This window comes from Cebus imitator, unplaced genomic scaffold (genome assembly GCF_001604975.1).
Source record: "Cebus imitator isolate Cc_AM_T3 unplaced genomic scaffold, Cebus_imitator-1.0 Scaffold180, whole genome shotgun sequence".
NCBI classification, from domain to species: Eukaryota; Metazoa; Chordata; class Mammalia; order Primates; family Cebidae; genus Cebus; species Cebus imitator.
In genome coordinates this window covers 751,513-767,952 of record NW_016107495.1, presented here as the reverse complement: position 1 = coordinate 767,952, position 16,440 = coordinate 751,513, and the positions used below count along the sequence as shown (strand labels likewise).

The 16,440-nt window shown below is 51.0% G+C and overlaps 1 protein-coding gene and 1 long non-coding RNA gene across 2 annotated transcripts; one reads left to right on the top strand and one right to left on the bottom strand.

The window, feature by feature from the left end:
- Window positions 1-3,234: 3,234 nt before the first annotated feature.
- TMEM214 (transmembrane protein 214) lies at window positions 3,235-12,251 on the bottom strand. The gene is made up of 17 exons (XM_017545558.2): window positions 12,004-12,251; window positions 10,941-11,140; window positions 9,888-10,038; window positions 9,444-9,578; window positions 9,117-9,199; window positions 8,580-8,685; window positions 8,386-8,467; window positions 7,994-8,095; window positions 7,475-7,616; window positions 6,957-7,048; window positions 6,672-6,720; window positions 6,380-6,493; window positions 6,035-6,152; window positions 5,410-5,506; window positions 5,052-5,220; window positions 4,441-4,592; window positions 3,235-4,227 (listed from the first exon to the last, which is right to left on the bottom strand). Exons 1-17 carry the CDS (start codon window positions 12,146-12,148, stop codon window positions 4,101-4,103), a joined length of 2,064 nt encoding a protein of 687 aa, XP_017401047.1. The 5' UTR covers window positions 12,149-12,251; the 3' UTR covers window positions 3,235-4,100.
- A 110-nt stretch (window positions 12,252-12,361) lies between these two features.
- LOC108315909 lies at window positions 12,362-16,130 on the top strand. Its single transcript, XR_001830116.2, has 3 exons — window positions 12,362-12,529; window positions 15,358-15,454; window positions 16,103-16,130. It is a non-coding gene; the product is annotated as an uncharacterized LOC108315909 (long non-coding RNA).
- Window positions 16,131-16,440: the final 310 nt, after the last annotated feature.

Below are 16,440 nucleotides of genomic sequence, written 5' to 3'. Positions count from 1 at the left end.
AATCAATGTAATATAATACATTAATAAAATGAAGGAAAAAACACATTATCTCAATTGATGCAGAAAAGGTACTTGACAGAGTTCATCACCCTTTCGTGAAACTAGAAACTCAGAAAACTAGAAATAGTTTTCTTATCCTCAGCCTGATAAAGAACATTTATGAAAAACCCACAGCTAACATCAAACTCAATGGTGAAAGTTAGGAACAGCCGCTAAGATCAGGAACAAGACAAAGATGCCTGCTTTCACCACTGCTACTCAACATTGTACTAGAATTTCTGGCCAGAACAACTCAGCAAGAAAAAGAAATAAAAGGCATCCAAACTGGAAAAGAAGAAATAAAACTATCCCTATTTGCAGATTATATTATCTTATATATAGAAAATACCAATGAATCTACCAAAAAACTATTAGAAAAAAACTATTAGAGGAAATTCAGCAAAGTTGCAGAGAACAAGTTCTATATTCAAAAAACCCAAGCACAGTAAAAAGTTATATCAAGGCACATCCAACAACACATTCGAAGTCAGTATTTATAATAACAGGCAGAATAGTCAATATTTAACAAATATTCACTCATACCCTGAACAGTGGACCCTCCCTCCAAATTCCTTCTTATACCTCAAGTAGGACGCCAAAACTGTTTAATATAAGGGGAATATACATAGGCAAAAGCAAGGCCCTTTCTCCCCTCAAGCCCTTTTAGAAGCAGAACTGTGAAGAGCATGTAGTAAAAACATATATCATTCTAAGTGTCCAATTAACTTCAAACTCCTTTAGGAGAGGTATAGCCAAAGACACTTTCCAAAGACACTTTGGGAAGCCGGGGTGGAGGATCGCTAGAGTCCTTGAGTTTATTGATTATATGAATCAATGAACCTATAATCAATGGTACCAGCCCAGACAACATGGTGAGAAGCCATCTCTACAAAAAATAAAACAAAAAATGTAGCTGGGCATGGTGGTGTGCACCTGTAGTCCCAGCTACTTGGGAGGCTGTGGTGTGAGGATCGTTGAGCCCAGGAGTTCGAGGCTGCAGTGAGCTATGATCATGAACCACTTCACTCCTGCCTGGGCAACAGGGCAAGACCCTGTCTCTTTAAAAACAAAACACAAATGCCTGTGTAATTGACACTGGGTCATTTTGTAATAGGGCAGGGCAGGCGTGCCTGCCTCTGTGGGAAACAACCCACCTTATCTATGGTGGTGGTGTTTTGTGAATGGACTGGCAACGTAGCAGGCATGAGCTCAGCAACATTATCTGCCTAGTGATATTATCCATCGCAGTAAGTCAGGCTACCCATCCAGCGGCCCTGCTCAGAAACTGAAGTGTGGACTGTATACAAATAACAAGAGGAATCCAGAAATCTGCTGAAGACTTAGGAAAACAAAAGGAAGTTTCAAAGTGAGTCACACATATTATTTTCAGGTCCATAAAAGAACTGGTAATAATTAAAGTTAGTAAGAGATAACCATACTCAAAACTGCCCTTCAGTTATATGGCATGTTATTGGTTAACTTCAGCTGTGTGAAGAGTTACTGTCCAGATGTGACCCTCTGAGGTGTCAGCTCCTTTATTTTTCCAATAACAGCAATAGTTACAGAGTGACTATCCCACCCATCAGCATCACTGTCGTGTACTCTGCTAGCCTGCACTGGTTTAACTTACTGGCCGCAGGCCGGATGCAGTGGCTGACACCTGTAATCCTAGCACTTTGGGAGGCTGAGGCAGGCAGATCAAGGGTCAAGAGATCGAGACCATACTGGCCAACATGGTGAAAACCCATCTTTAATAAAAATACAAAAATTATTGAGCTTGGTGGCGCATGCCTGTAGTCCCAGCTACTCGGCAGGCTGAGGCAGGAGAATCACTTGAACCTAGGAGGTGAAGGTTGCAGTGAGCCGAGATTGTGCCACTGCACTCTAGCCTGGCGACAGAGACTCTGTCTCAAAAAAAAAAAAATTTACTGGCCCCAAGTTGTGTACTCTGTCAGCCCACACTGGTTCAGTTTACTGGCCCCACTTGGACTCCTGTTTGTTGACAGCTCTACAAAATGAAACCTCTGGTTATCTGGTTCTGTTTTAATGCAAAGCAGGCACAGTATTGGACTAGTCTACCACACAGGAAACTTTAGACAATTTCATCATTGGGTCAAAAAACTGTGTCTATCAAATAAAGTCAATTAAGCTGTCAGTGTTCCTGTAAGAGGTGGAGACTGCAATTCATCTAAGTTGATAAAAAATGTTTCTCCCAGGACTATAGTGTCAGAAGCTAAATGAACCCAGCAAGGTACATGTAGTCACATATTAGAAGCCGACACAGCACTCATGGCATCCTCCATTCGCTGGATGCAGCCTTGGACTTGTAGAAGTTATCACCTAACTTGTCCTTCCTGTGCCATTGCCAACCCATTTTCACATCTGCCACCTTTCCAACTCACCTTGACAACAGGTGTTTTCCTGCCCAGCAGTCCTAAGACCTTGGCCCTTCTCTGAGAAGATGGTCATGGTTACTTGCCACTAGGAGAGGAAGGGGTCTAAGTGTGGGCTAATTCCAGGGGAAAGGTAGCAAAAACATGAGATGCTGTTGTATTCATGACTTCACTTTGGGTCGGTATTTTCCTACACCTGCTACTTTATATACAAACCATTGAAAAAGCAGAGTGTCTCAGGGAACCATGTGAAGGTGGTAACTGGCCATCATACCTGCTGATCGCCATGGGGGTTTGTGAGGGAAGCTGAATCAGCCCTCCCTTGAGAGTTGGAATGTACAGCACATCTCTAATACTACTGATCTGAAGCATTCAAGGAAACAAACAAGAACTAAAAAACCAGCAGAATTATCTTTTTTTTTTTTTTTTTTAAACTGTGGTTCAGAAGGAAGAATTATCTAACTTCTTATAGTCTCAAGTCAAAAATAAAAAGGTCCTGGCAAGGAAATTACACCTCCTGGTCACTGGCCAAGAATTTTCCTAGAAGATGGCCCCCTGCTTTTCTTATTAAGACAAATCTGGGACATGAATCAAGTGACAAGTTAGGCAGTGTAATTAGGGGAGCAAGAGAAGTGTCTAGAACACCCACCAGGTCAAACTTTAGAACCATGGGTGTGGACTTCCCCCACTAGGAGCTTAATTACAGCCCTGGCTACAGTCTTCAGGATGGCAAGGGCCCAAGAGTTTGTTATTCTGAACCATAACTAGGGGAATCTCTATATGAGGATGCAGACAAGAATGCTAGAAATCAAATGTGTCCTTTATTCCACCTGGCAGGCATCCCCAAGAACATATGCCGAGTCCTGTCTCAACAGGCAGATGGAAGGTTCCCTGGGCCCAAGGCACACAACTACCTGGGCTCTGCTCTCCAGACAGATGATAGGCAGGGCAGACAGTGGAGAGAAGCTGAGCCTTGTTGCAGAGCCCCCAAGCATGATGGTGAATGGAAAGTTGGAAGAAGCAGGACTATGAGGGAGGGGCTTAAGGAGGCATTTGGGACAAGTCGGGCATTTTAAAGTGAGGACCCTTTTGAGGTGAGAGGCATTTTCATCCAGCCCCCCATGTCCACTGACAGCCACACCCAGGCTTCCGGTGGAGGTGAGGCTGCTGTTTCCCAATGTGGTGCTATATTCTTCTGGAAGTCCCGTTCCTTCTGCTGTGGCTGTCTAGAGCTGTGACCAAGAATGGGAACAAAGGCTGCTGAAGTCTGGAGAAGCAGGAATTATTTGTCAGAAGAACACAGAAGCTAATTGCTGGGAGTTCCATCTTTTTAGAGACAAGCTGTTTGGGGTTTAGAAATGAGATGGAAGGCAGTGGAAGGCAGAGGGCAAGAGCAGAGCTGTGAGAGGCCATCAGCACAAGGACGGAGGCTGGAGGCCATGTGCAGTAGGGCCAGAGAAGTGTCCAGTAAAACTGTGGGCAGGAGGAGATGCCGCTGGGCCCTGTCCCCACCAAAGATGGAAGAACTGAGGTGGAGGCAACTGGCCACTTGTCTAGGAGAGAACTCAGGCACCAAGTCAAACCGGCTCCCATGCAGAACTGCCACCTTCTCCCCGTTGCAATCTTGGATGGTCTGTCTGTCCACGCAGAAACCAATGGCCAGAGGGCCTACTGCTGGGATATCAGGGCAAGTGCCCAGTCTAAGAAAGCCACTGTGATATCCTGGAGGAAGAGCCAGGTCCAGTGGACAGCCTCACTTAGCTGTGTCTTCATGCAGTCCCAGGTCACCTCACCTCTGGAAGGAAAGTGGAATATTTTTGACTATGCATGTGTGTAGCTGTGTCAATCTTGGGTTTGAAAGCTTAGACCCATAATCCTCATCCCAGGGTGGCCAGGGTTGGCAGCGAGGGACAGGACAGTGTGGGAGACTGGACAGAGATGGCTTGTCCCTGGGGCCCAGGGATGGGGCTGCTGGGGATCCTGCTGGAGCCCTGGGCGAAGGTCTCACCTGCATGCCTCATGGCAGTGCTCCTGGGCCCAGGCCAGGGCCTCAAGCAAGAGGTGCCACAATGGCAGCAGCACATTCTGGTAGAAAAGCAGGGGCAGCTCTCTCAGATAGTGGAGCAGCTGATTCAGGGGATCAGGGAGCTGGATCTGTAGCTGGACCATGGAGAATGGATGGGGTCAGAGTACCCAGGGAACTGCATCCTGGCCCTAAGGACTCAGGCCACACAGTGCTGCCCTTTGCCCAGAATTCTGCGCCTGGGAAGACCAGCCCTGCATCCCCCTCCTTTTTTCTTGAGATGGAGTCTTGCCCTGTGGCCCAGGCTGGAGTGCAATGGTGTGATTTCGGCTTACTGCAACCTCTGCCTCCTGGGTTCAAGTGATTCTCCTGTCCCAGCCTCTTGAGTATGTGGGATTACAGGCATGCGCCACCATGCCCAGCTAATTTTTGTATCTTTAGTAGAGACAGGGTTTCACCATGTTGGCCAGGCTGATCTCGAACTCTTGACCTCAGGTGATCTGCACGCCTCAGCCTCCCAAAGTGCTGAGATTACAGGCGTGTGCCACTGCGCCCAGCCAACCAGCCCCTTCTTTGACTCCCTGTCTCTGGCTTACCCTCTGAGAGAGACTGGTGAGGCTGTCACCAAACCAGGCAAGGTGAGAGGCACAGTGGGCAGAAAGGAAGCTGACTGTGGCATTGGTGTGAGCCCAGGCCAGCTGCAAGCTGGGCCGCACTACAGTGAGCAGGTGGGAGCCCCAGATCGGCAGTGTCTCCTCCAGCCAGCTGTGGAAGATAGAGGTGGGGGTAGAAGGCTCTGAGTCTCCTTAGGCCTGCTCAGCTCCCAAGAAACAGCTCGGGAAATGAAGGCCATGGGAAAGGAGAATCACAAGCGCTTCCCACTGGCTGTCACCTCCCTGATACCCAGGCCTTCCCTCTTCCACCTCTCCTCTTCCCTCCCTGGGAGGAGCTTACCTGTAGCCTTGCAGACTGTAGGAGTAGAGCCTGGCACACGCTTGTTGGCTAGCAGGCAAGAAACCAGATGATCGAAGCAACCGGCCAGTAAGGGAGGCTGAGTAAAGGGGGCCTCTGGTGAGCTGGGAGGTGAGAGGGGCAGGGACTGCGGAGACAGACACTACAGGGCCCAGAGCAGGCAAAGCGAGGTACTGGGCAGAGCTTTGTGCGCTCGGAGGGCCACAGAGCCGGCTCCAGGCTGCTGTGGAGGGAGGCATGCAGAGCTGCCCCTTCTCCTGCTGGGCCAGGTGAGCAGGAACGCGGCTGCCAGGTGGAGCCCGGTTCAGGCATCAGGAAGCCTCAGGTTGAGGGTCTGCCTTTCTACTTACTAGCCATGACCTAAAGCTAATTGCTACATCTTTCTGAGACCATTTCCTCGGAAGTTAAAAGGAGGTAACACCTACTTAAATGATATCATGAATATGTATACACTTCTATACTGCAAAGTCCTAGTCCAGTCTGAAATGGTAGTGTTACTCAGCAGGATTGCGAACTCGTCAGGACAAAGATGTGTGTTGTGGGGGGTGTGCTACAAAGCTCTGTGCCCCGCCCATGCCACCCTCCTTGCTTGACAATTGCTGCTTACCCTGGAAGGAGCTGTGTGACCGGAGGTCATGGCACATAAAGCCTACAGCAAAGACCAGCAGCAAAAGGAGGAGCCGCATCCAGGGCAGTGGAGGACCCTGAACCTGTTGCAACAGGCCCTGCGGGGAGGGGAGCAGGAGACAGTTGTCAGAAGCGAGAGGGGCTGGGCTTTGCCTCCAAGGGCAGACCTCAAGCCAGGCCATCCCAGTGTCAAGTCTTCACATTACCCCGGGGCAGTGAGGGGCTCCATAGACAGGTGGGGTAGGAATGTGACACAGGCCCAACCCGGGTGTGCCGAGACAGAGGTAAGATAGCGTGTGGGCTGGAGAGGGCCGGGTGCCAGCACCTTACAGGCTGTGTCACAGGTGACGACATCCTGGTTGTTACCGCTGCCCTTCCTCAGCAGCTCCTGGTTGGTAAGCTTAAAGGACTGAATGGTTTCTTGCAAAGACTTCTGTACCTATGGGCAAGAAAGGTCTGGCCTGTGAGGGAATCCAGAGCTTCCATCCTGCTTCATTTTCCATGCCAAGTGTATCAGCAGGGTCCCTTCTCAGGGAAGGGACAGTGGCTGAGGAGCCTCCATTCAGAATCCAGAATCCAGACAGGGCTCAACCTGCTATGTCCTTCCAGCTCCTCACCTTCTTGGGAATCTGCGCCCAGGAGTTGAGCAAGTGCTCCAGCAGCAGACTGTGGGAAAAGCACAACCCCCTGGTCAGGTGGCTCACTCAGCCTCGCCCATCCTCCCATCCTCCCATTAGCCCTGGCTCCTTCAGGCTCCACCCCCACCCACAGAGGAGCAGTTTCCTAGAGGTCGCCCCAGCAATGTTCCCACTTAGTCTGAGAGGTGTCAGCCCGTGGGAAAGTGACCCATGCTTCCCTTCTGCTTCTAGCACAAGGACAGGCCTGCCCCCCACCCCACCTGCCTGGACTGTGACAGGTGCTTAGGGTACAGCTGCCTCCAGACGCTGGCGCTGAGGGGGTCCACCGTCAGGCACTCCGTCAGGTTGCTCAGGAGCTGCATGGGGCACAGATGGAGAGGCTGCTGGTGGCATGGGGCTGGTGGAGGGGGAAAGTGCTAAGAGGTGATCCCCCTCCCCTAGGCGAGGCCACCCAGGCCGCACATCCACCCTAAGGGGCGGAGAAAGTGTCAAGACTCCAGAAAGCTCTCTGAGAGGCTGTAAAGCAGGAGGCTGGGGCTCCTGAGCTAGAGCTTTGAGCTTAAAGAGCACTCATCTGCAAGTGACGGGCATCAGAAACCACCCAGACCTGAATGTGCTGTCCCTTGGGATTCATCTTCTGAGGGTGAGCTCGAGTGAGCGGGGCAGGGAGCTAAGGAAAAGCCTCAGAATGGGCTCTGTGAAGGCAAGGCCTTTGTCCGCAGACAGGGACTGCTGCAGCTGACCCCTGGGGAAGGAAAAGAAGCCTCCCACCATGTCCTCACCTCTTTCTTCATCTCAGGTGGACAGCTAGGTGTGGCTCTGGACAGGAAAGAAGGGAAGTAGGTGTGCAGGGTGGAATCCGGCTTTGCTCCAAATGCCAGCACCTTCAGTCGAGGGTAGAGCTGACACAGCTGCTCCTGCAGGCTGGGTGGGGTGGGGAGGAAAGCCAGGCCTAAGCTATAAATGGATCTGTGTGATGTGAACCTTTTGCTTGTTTCAGAGCCCGTGCCTGTCTTGGGAGAATAGTCACCGAGGACATTGCAATCGTTCTGAATCTTTTTACTGAGACCCCTTGGAAATCTGTTGAAAGCCATCGACCCTCTCCTTAAGATGTCCATATGCCAATCACACTAAAGGGTCCATATAATTTCAAGGGATCACTGTTCCCTTGAAACCCACTCTTGAACTTCCAGGTTGCAAATCTCAGATCTAGGATGGCTGGGAAAGAAGGGACGGGAATATGTAGCCTGGTTCTGGTGGCGGGGTCCCTGCACAGCAGGTGTGCCCCACAGCAGTCCTACCTGGGTGTCAGGGAGTTGTTAGGCATGTACGCAAAGTCCAGGAGTGGAAAGAAGTCCTTGGGGCCGATCATGCCAAAGCCCTTGGTCAGGTTGGGATGCATGCTGTGGGGATAAAGAAACAGGCTCGCTGGAGACTACCACCCATGCCAGCTGTTTTGGCCATGACCCCAGCTAAGCCAACATCTAGGCAAAAGGGTGTAAACTCTACCCCATCCGCCAGCCCTTAATAGCTCCCTCTTCTTCCTTCCTCACCATCACATTCTAAGGTGGTGGGAGGAGCTGGTCCTGATTTTCCTCATGTCCATGGAGACCAAGATCACAGCCTGCCGTTTTGCTCTAACAGCCACTTGTGACACCCTGAGCCTTCCCCTTGCTGCCCTCGCCTTACTTACACAAGCAGCCGATCCAGATATGCGATGGCAAAAGGAGACAGAGACTTGATGCCCAGCACAGGCAGCATGATCCCCAGCCACACTGTAGAGGTGAAGGTCAGGAGGGAAGCCTCAGGCTTGTACCTACTGGGGGCATTAAAGAGGAGTTTTCCAGCTCCAAGGCCCTCCCTCTTTCTTCCCTCCTTCCCTGTTACCTTTCAGTCCCTCGGTGAGGTTGGCAAAACCTGCTTGACCCAGGGCCCACATGATGGTCAGACACTTTGCTGGTCGGCTCTGGTGGGACCTCAGCAGTTCCAGGAACTGAAGAGACCGTTGGGGAAGTCAGATTGGGATAGGACAAAATACCAGGAACACCCTCAAAGCCAGGCGGGAAGGGAGATGTCAACTGGAAGAGGGAGACAGGCCAAGCAAGAGTGGAGCACTATGGCCGCGTGGTATAGGGATTCAGGCTGTGGGCTCTGCCCATATCTGCCATTTATTGGATGACTGACCCTAGGAAAGTTACTGAACTCCTGTGTGGTGCAATCTTTTCATCTATAAAAATGGGAAATAATAGCAGTACCTGCCTCCAATGTTTCCAAAGCAGATACACAGTAGGTGCTGATAGTATTACTTATTATTACTAGGCTTACAGGCCTTCCACTATCCCAAACCTGAGTCCAACAACATAGATTCTGCCCAGGCTCCCAAGTCCTAGCTTCCTGGTGTCCCCACCACCACTGAGAGCTCACCTTGCCTAGGTTTGCAGTGGCAATCTTGGGCTTGTCTTGCAGGATGGCCTGGATACATATGCGGTAACCATGCAGTGAATCCCCTGGAGAGATACACATTCTCACACCTGCTTACACTACTTGGCATCCCAAACCTGAAATCCCCCATTTTTCAGAGGTGAGCCCGGGGCCCCAGGTCCACTGACTCCTAACTTCCTCCTCCCTTTCCAAAAACAGCGTCAAGATTAGCACATTTTTCTATTGGAAAAAGAACTATTGAGCAGTACTGAAAGCAGGAAAAAAAGGAGGCAGCTCCCAAGATGGTCATCCCTCACATGCCCCTCTCACCTGGTGTCTTATCCAGCTCTTGCAGCATGGTGAACAGACAGTGGTCAAAAAAGAGCTCCAGAGACCCTGCTGCCTTCGCCAGCAGCCCCCGGATGATCCCACGCAGCTCCCGGCTCACCAGGCTGTAGGGATAATCTAAGGCCCATAGACCTCAATGTGAGTGCTAAGACCATACAGCCATCAGCTCTGAGAACTCTGGTGCTCTCCCTAAGAATGGTGAGTGGAGGCAAAGGCCCTGCACTGAGGCTAGGATCCTTCTCTGAGGAGGCCCAGAGGGAGGATCACAGATTGAGGCCCAGAAACATTCACAGTCACGATGATTTGAGAACAGCTCAAATCACCAATGGAAATCAGGACAATGGGAGTCACTGGGATCTGTTACTAACCCACCACCCTTTTTTAATTTCTTTGAACTTGTCTGAGCTTGAGGGAGTTAAGACTTACCATGAGTATGCTGGCTCAGTGTGGGTTCACTTGGAGGAGCTTGGAGTTTGTAGTTGAGATAGCTGGCCAGGTCCTTCAACCATATGGATGGGTTTCCAGAGAACACGCTCTGGCTCTTGTCCAGTTCCTTCTGCAGGGCTGTCACATCCAGCTGCCAGGGACAACCCCCCCAAACCCCCCACCATGGCGAGCTGTGAGTGAGGGAGTAGAGAAATGGGGTAGGGGTGGGAAGATGGTTGACCTAGGTGGCAGTAGGAAGAAGGGTTTCCGTTTTTAAACATAAGAACATGGAATGCTGCAATTCTGCTGCACCCACATCTTTAAGTATGAAACAGAACAGCTGAAAATGCTGATCTCAAGGCCCTAGCCTCTCAGGCCCTCCACATGTTCAAGAGGAATACAGAGGGCTGGGCACAGTGGCTTATGCTTATAATACCAGCACTTTGTGAGGCCAAGACAGGAGGATCATCTGAGGTCAGGAGTTCGAGACCAGCCTGGCCAACATAGTGAAACCCTGTCTCTACTAAAAATACAAAAAGTAGCCTGGTGTGGTAGCACACACCTGTAATCCCAGCTACTCAGGAGACTGAGACATGAGAATGACTCGAACCTGGGAGGCAGAGGTTGCAGTGAGCTGAGATCATGCCACTGCACTCCAGCCTGGGAGACTCTGTCTCAAAAAAGAGGAAAACAGAGGACAAGGTAGAAAATGAAAGATCACTATTTCCATAGGACAGGAAATGATAACCAGATCACTATTTCCATAGGAAAGGGAATCATAACCAGTTTCTCTAGCTCCTCTCTGGTGTTTCTGGGTCTTCAATGCTCTCCTCTTACCAATCCATGTTTTCCTACAGATGTTCCATTTCCTTTATATTCTAAGTGCAGCATTCTGTTCCCCTGGGTTTCCATCTTTTCCTGTACAACTCCTCTTAACCCTTAAGTGTCCCAAATCCCACAGGTTCTCGGCTGCCCATCCGCCTTCCCCAACTTTCATCTTCTCTACATCTCAAGCCCCCATTCTTTCTGCATCTCAAGTCTAGGCACACTCACAGCTTTCAGTGCTTCCTCCAGGCTGCGGAAGCGGCCCTGCTTCTGGTTTTGGTTGGGAGGAGTTGCCCCCTTCTTTGGCTGCTTCTTGTTCCCTGGTTTCTTAGGCTCCACAGCAGGGGGTGGGACCTGCTCCTTATTCTGCCGCTTCATGATATTTTCAAAGCCCCGCTCATAAAGGGTGCTTGTGGTCTGGATTGGAGCTGGGGTGAAGATAGGTAGAGAAAGGGGAGCCACCCTTAAGTCCCCAAGGCCTCACCTATCAGTGGTCCCTTTCCCCACACAGCCACCTAATTCATCTGCAGGAAAGAGCCTGTCCCTTCCTCTCTGACTGCTTAAGGAGCAGGGCAGGGTAGCGTCTTTGATTACAGTCCGTGGACTCTTTCATAAAGATGGGGCAGTTATTAGACAAATCAGAGTATGTGGGAAGAAGCAGAGAGATCGGATATAGAGGTTTGCCTTTTTCAGTGAGTGGCTACTAGTCTGGAAAGACAGGCTTTTCCTATCTTGGTCCTACCCCAACGCCTCTTGGTTCCGACATGACAACTCTATCATCAACAAGTGGCAAGCTCTCTCCGCTCCTCAGTGGAAGAACCAGGTGTCACCTGCAATTCTTGGTGAGTGTTGAGTGTGTGGCGGTCATTTTTCCCACTGCTGGGCTTCCTGTCCCTCCCTCCAAGACCTGCTGGTTACTTAAAGAGAAGGCACCGTGTATAATGATCCAGAGTGCCTCTTCCCAGCTCAGACACCTGCCCAGAGAGGCCAGCTAGCGCCCGGGACAGCTGGGAGGGTGTGCAGTGAACTGAGCGTCTGAAGATCAGAATCCTAGCCCCTCTGACATATGACCCTGGACAAGGTGTACAACTTCACTGGGCCTCAGTTTACTCATCTGGGAGGTGAGGACCGCAACCTTCCCTGGAGCTGCCTCCCGTGAGGCTCCAAAGAGACAACGCATGGGTGGCGCTAGGGGATGTGCCTGCGAGCTCGCGCCCAGATTCTGGGAACGGCTCGCTGCGACCCTGCCGGACAGGCCCGGGGTAGGCGGCGGCGCGGGGCAGGTACTCACGCGTCAGGTCGTATTTCCACACTCCATTTGCCTCCCCGAGTGCCCGGCGGTCCCCGCCACCGCCTCGGCCGCCAGCACTGGCCCCAGGCCGACGGCCCTTCTTCACTACCTCCCAGCGCCCCACACCCGCCGTCTTGGCCGCCATGGGTCGGAGCCCTCCCGCCTCTGCCACTTCCCCGGCTTTCCGGTCCCGAGCGGGCGCGCAGCGCTCTGCCACGTCTCCTCGCAGACCGGCGCGCCTGGCGCCTGCCGCAAGGCAGCCTGGGACTTGTAGTCCCTCTCCTGGGCCGGGCGCTCCTGGGCCGGGCGCTCCTGGGCCGGGCGCTCCTGGGCCGGGCGCTCCTGGGCCGGGCGCTCCTGGGCCGGGCGCTCCTGGGCCGGGCGCTCCTGGGCGAGGAGCTCACGAAAGACGCTTCCGCGGCACCCTGCAGCCCCAGTCCAGGCGAGGAGGCCGAGAGGAGAGGCAATTCGCTTCTGAGAACGCTCATTGAGCGCCGATGTGAAGGCCACGGCATTGAACGACTTGGTAGAACTGTTTCTGTTTTTCTTTCCTTTATTGATCAATTGATTGATTCATTGACAGGGTCTCGCTCCGTCGCCCAGGCTGGAATGCAGTAGCGCGATCTCAGCTCACCGTAACCTCCGCCTCCAGGTTCAAGCGATTCTTGTGCCTCAGCCTCCCAAGTAGCTGGGATTACAGGAGCCCGCCACCACTCCCGGATAATTTTTGTAATTTTAGTTAACTGAGTTTCGCCATGTTGGCTAGGCTGGTCTCGAACTCCTGACCTCAAGTGATCAGCCGGCCTCGGCATCCCAAAGTGCTGGGATTACAGGCGTGAGCCGCGGCTCCTGGCCACCGTTTTTCTTTCCTTTCTGATGGAATGGAAGTAGTGCTCCTCGCCTCTGGGGTGAGTTTGAAGACTAAATGCTTCCTTCCTTCTAGAAAAGTGCTGGCTTTACTGTTGCTAGTGATTAAAATTCGGGTTTAATGGGCTATACAAATCTATTGGCAAATAAGGAAGAGGATGTGGGCTTTTGAGGAAAGGGCAGAGTGTTGGGGAGCTAGGGTAGGAGGTGGAGAATGGAGAATACTTTTTTTTTTTTTTTTTTTTGAGACAGGATCTTGCCCTGTCGCCCAGGCTGGAGTTCAGTGGCTCCATCACGACTCACTGCATCCTCAACTTCCAGGGCTCAGGTGATCCACCACCACGGATCACCTGACCCACCACCATGCCCGGCTGATTTTTAGTATTTTTGTAGACACGAGGTTTTGCTGTGTTGCCCAGGCTCCTCTCAAACTCCTGGGCTCAAGTGATCCACCCTCCTCAGCCTCCCAAAGTGCTGGGATTATGGAATTGAGCTACTGCTCCCAGCCTGAGAGTTCTTCTGATGGGAGGCTGAGAAAAGTCTGGGGTCTCAGACAGCCGGGGCCGGGTTTCCCCAATGGGAAAGAACAGGCTCTGGCTCCCACCACAAGAGTCAATCCCAAGTTCCAGATGTGTCAGGGAAGTGATGGAGAGCCCCAGACCTGAGGCATCAGCAGACAGGTTCCTGCTCAGACATCCACATGGAGGGTGTTAGTATCCTGGGAGCCTTCAGAACCTTGAAGCATCCCAGCAGAGGAGAATGAGGGAAGATAAAATCAAAGTGACTCATCACAATTAAGGAAATGTGCTATTTCGTGTACAACTGTATGTGAGGATGAGATTCCTACCTGCTATACTGAGGTATTATGGTAAGAAATATGACAGTCTTAATTCCTACAGGATGAACAGCTGAGGGAGCAATTAATTCCTTAGGAAGGAGATTAGCTTCCCAAAGAAGATGGCAGCTGATGGGTTCTGAGAAAGAATTTTCATTCGTTGGCTGGGCGTGGTGGCTCACAGTTGTAATCCCAGCACTTTGGGAGGCCAAGGTGGGTGGATCACCTGAGGTCAGGAGTTCGACCAACCTGGCCAACATAGTGAAACCCCGTCTCTACTAAATACAAAAAATTTCCCTGGGCGTGATGGCACATGCCTATAATCCCAGCTACTTTGGAGGATGAGGCAGCAGAATCACATGAACCCAGGAGGCGGAGGTTGCAGTGAGCCGAGATTGCATCTTTGCACTCCAGCCTGGGCAACAAGAGCAAAACTCCATCTCAAACAAAAACAAAAACCTAAAAAAAGGATTTTCATTGGTCAAGGATTAGGGTGGGTGGAGAGAACATATCAGTTGTGTGGATCTGTTCATGTAAACAAAGACCTAGAGGGTGGTAAACTGAAAGCAGTTCAATGGGACAGTGCTTAGTGGGACTTTGCAGGTGATGAGGTGTGATATAGTTTGGATTTTTGTCCATGCCCAAATCTCATGTTGAATTGTAATCCCCAGTGCTGGCAATGGGACCTGGTGGGAAGTGTTTGGATCATGATGGTGGATCCCTCATGGTGGATCCCAGTTCTCATGAGATCTGGTCATTTAAATATGTGTGGCACTCCCCACCACCTCTATCACTCACTCACTCACTCACTCACTCTCTCTCTCTCTCTCTCTCTCTCACTTGCTCCTGCTTTTACCATGTGATGTGCCTGCTCCCCCTTTGCCTTCCTCCATGACTGTAAGCTTTCTGAGGCTTCCCCAGAAGCAGATGCCAGCATTATGCTTCCTATACAGCCTGCAGAACTGCGAGCCAATTAAACTTCTTTTCTTATAAATTACCCAGTCTAGATGTTTCCTTATAGCAATGCAACAATAGCCTCATATGAGGTTGGAAAGGGATCTGAGCCCATATGCCAAGGAACTTGCCTGCCAAATCTAGACTTTATCCTTCAGGCCCTGGGAGACCGGTGAGAAGGTGGTATGATCCACTCTTTTGGAAGGGTAAATGGGGCTGTGTGAAGTGTTGGTAGGGGAAAGTAGGGGGTGGGGGATGAGCATGTCTTGCTGCCTCCTTCTACCTGTCCTCCAGCCCCTTTAGGCCTGACCATGGCTGAGCTTTGCATCAGGTAGCTCTGAGATGCAGTGCTTTTGCCAAGGACCATATATGAGCTGATAATCAACTTATTTTTCAGATCATTTGAGCTGATCATTGATCAACTCAGGAGACCAACAATATCTTCTCTTTGTTCGACCCCTCCTGTGTCACATGTATGATCACAGAAGAGACCTTGTTTTTGGAAGGGAAACAGAACTAGCTTTCCATTGAGGCAAATGAGGGGGCTGCCCCCATGGTAGAGTCGCACAGAATGGTGGGAGAGGGGCTCTTTCATTGGAATAGTCTGGCAAGTTACCAGTTACAACTTGGCATGTAGGACATAGAAATCATTCATTTACTTATCCAGCAACCTTTCCTAAGCATCTTCTCTGTGTCAGGCCCTGCACTAGGTGGAGCTGGGAGATAGGCTCACTTGCTTGTAAGGAGCTTGAAGGCTGTGTGGGAGACCAATTCAGAGGAAAGAAACAGTATGAGGTACCAGGAAGAGGTGGAGGAGAAGGGAGTGGCTTTACATCCTTAAGCTCTCGGTGTTAAACAGCAGCCTTAGACACTAGCCATGGAGGTGGGCTTGGGTAGGCCCCCTCATGGGGTTTAAAGACCCAAAAGATGTTGGGTCAAGGAGGACATGGGTGTCTAGTGTGGGGGCAAGCAGAAGGGTGAGCTCTCTGAAGCACTGTTTTACCCACTGGACTACGTTTCTATTGCTGCTAAAACAAACTGCCACAAACTTAGTGGCTTAAAGCAACACAAACGTGTTATCTTCTAGTTCTGGAGGGCAGGAGTCTAACACAGGTATCCCTGGGCTAGAATTGAGGTGTCAGCAGGAGTGGGCTCCTGTCTGGTGGCTCTGGGGGAGATCCATTTCCTTGCCTTGCCCAGCTTCTAGAAGCCACCTGCATTCCCTGGCTCATGGCTCCCTTCTGCCTTTAGAGCCTTTTTTATTTTATTTTGTTTGAGACAGGATCTTGCTCTGCTGCCCAGGCTGGAGTGCAGTGGCGCGATTATAGCTCACTGCAGCCTAGACCTCCAGGGCTCAAGTGGACCTTCCATCTTAGCCTCCCAAGTTGTTGGGTCTACAGGCATGTGCCACCATACCTGGCTAATTTTTCTATTTTTTTGTAGAGATGGGGTCTTGCTGTTGTCTAGGCTGTGAGCACAGGAGATGGAGATCAAGTGATCCTCCTGCCTTGGCTTCCCAAAATGCTGGGATTAAAGACATGAACCACCACACTCTGCCCACTCTGACCCTTTCTGCCTCCTGCTTCCATTCTTAAAAACATTTGTGATGACACTGGACCCACCTGGGTAATCCAGGACACTCCCCCTATTTTAAGATCAGCAGATTAGCTACCTGAATTCCATCTGCAACTTTTTTTTTTTTTTTTTTTGAGACAGGGTTTCACTCTGTTGCCCAGGCTGGAGTGCAGTGGAGCAATCATGGCTCACTGCAGCCTTAACAA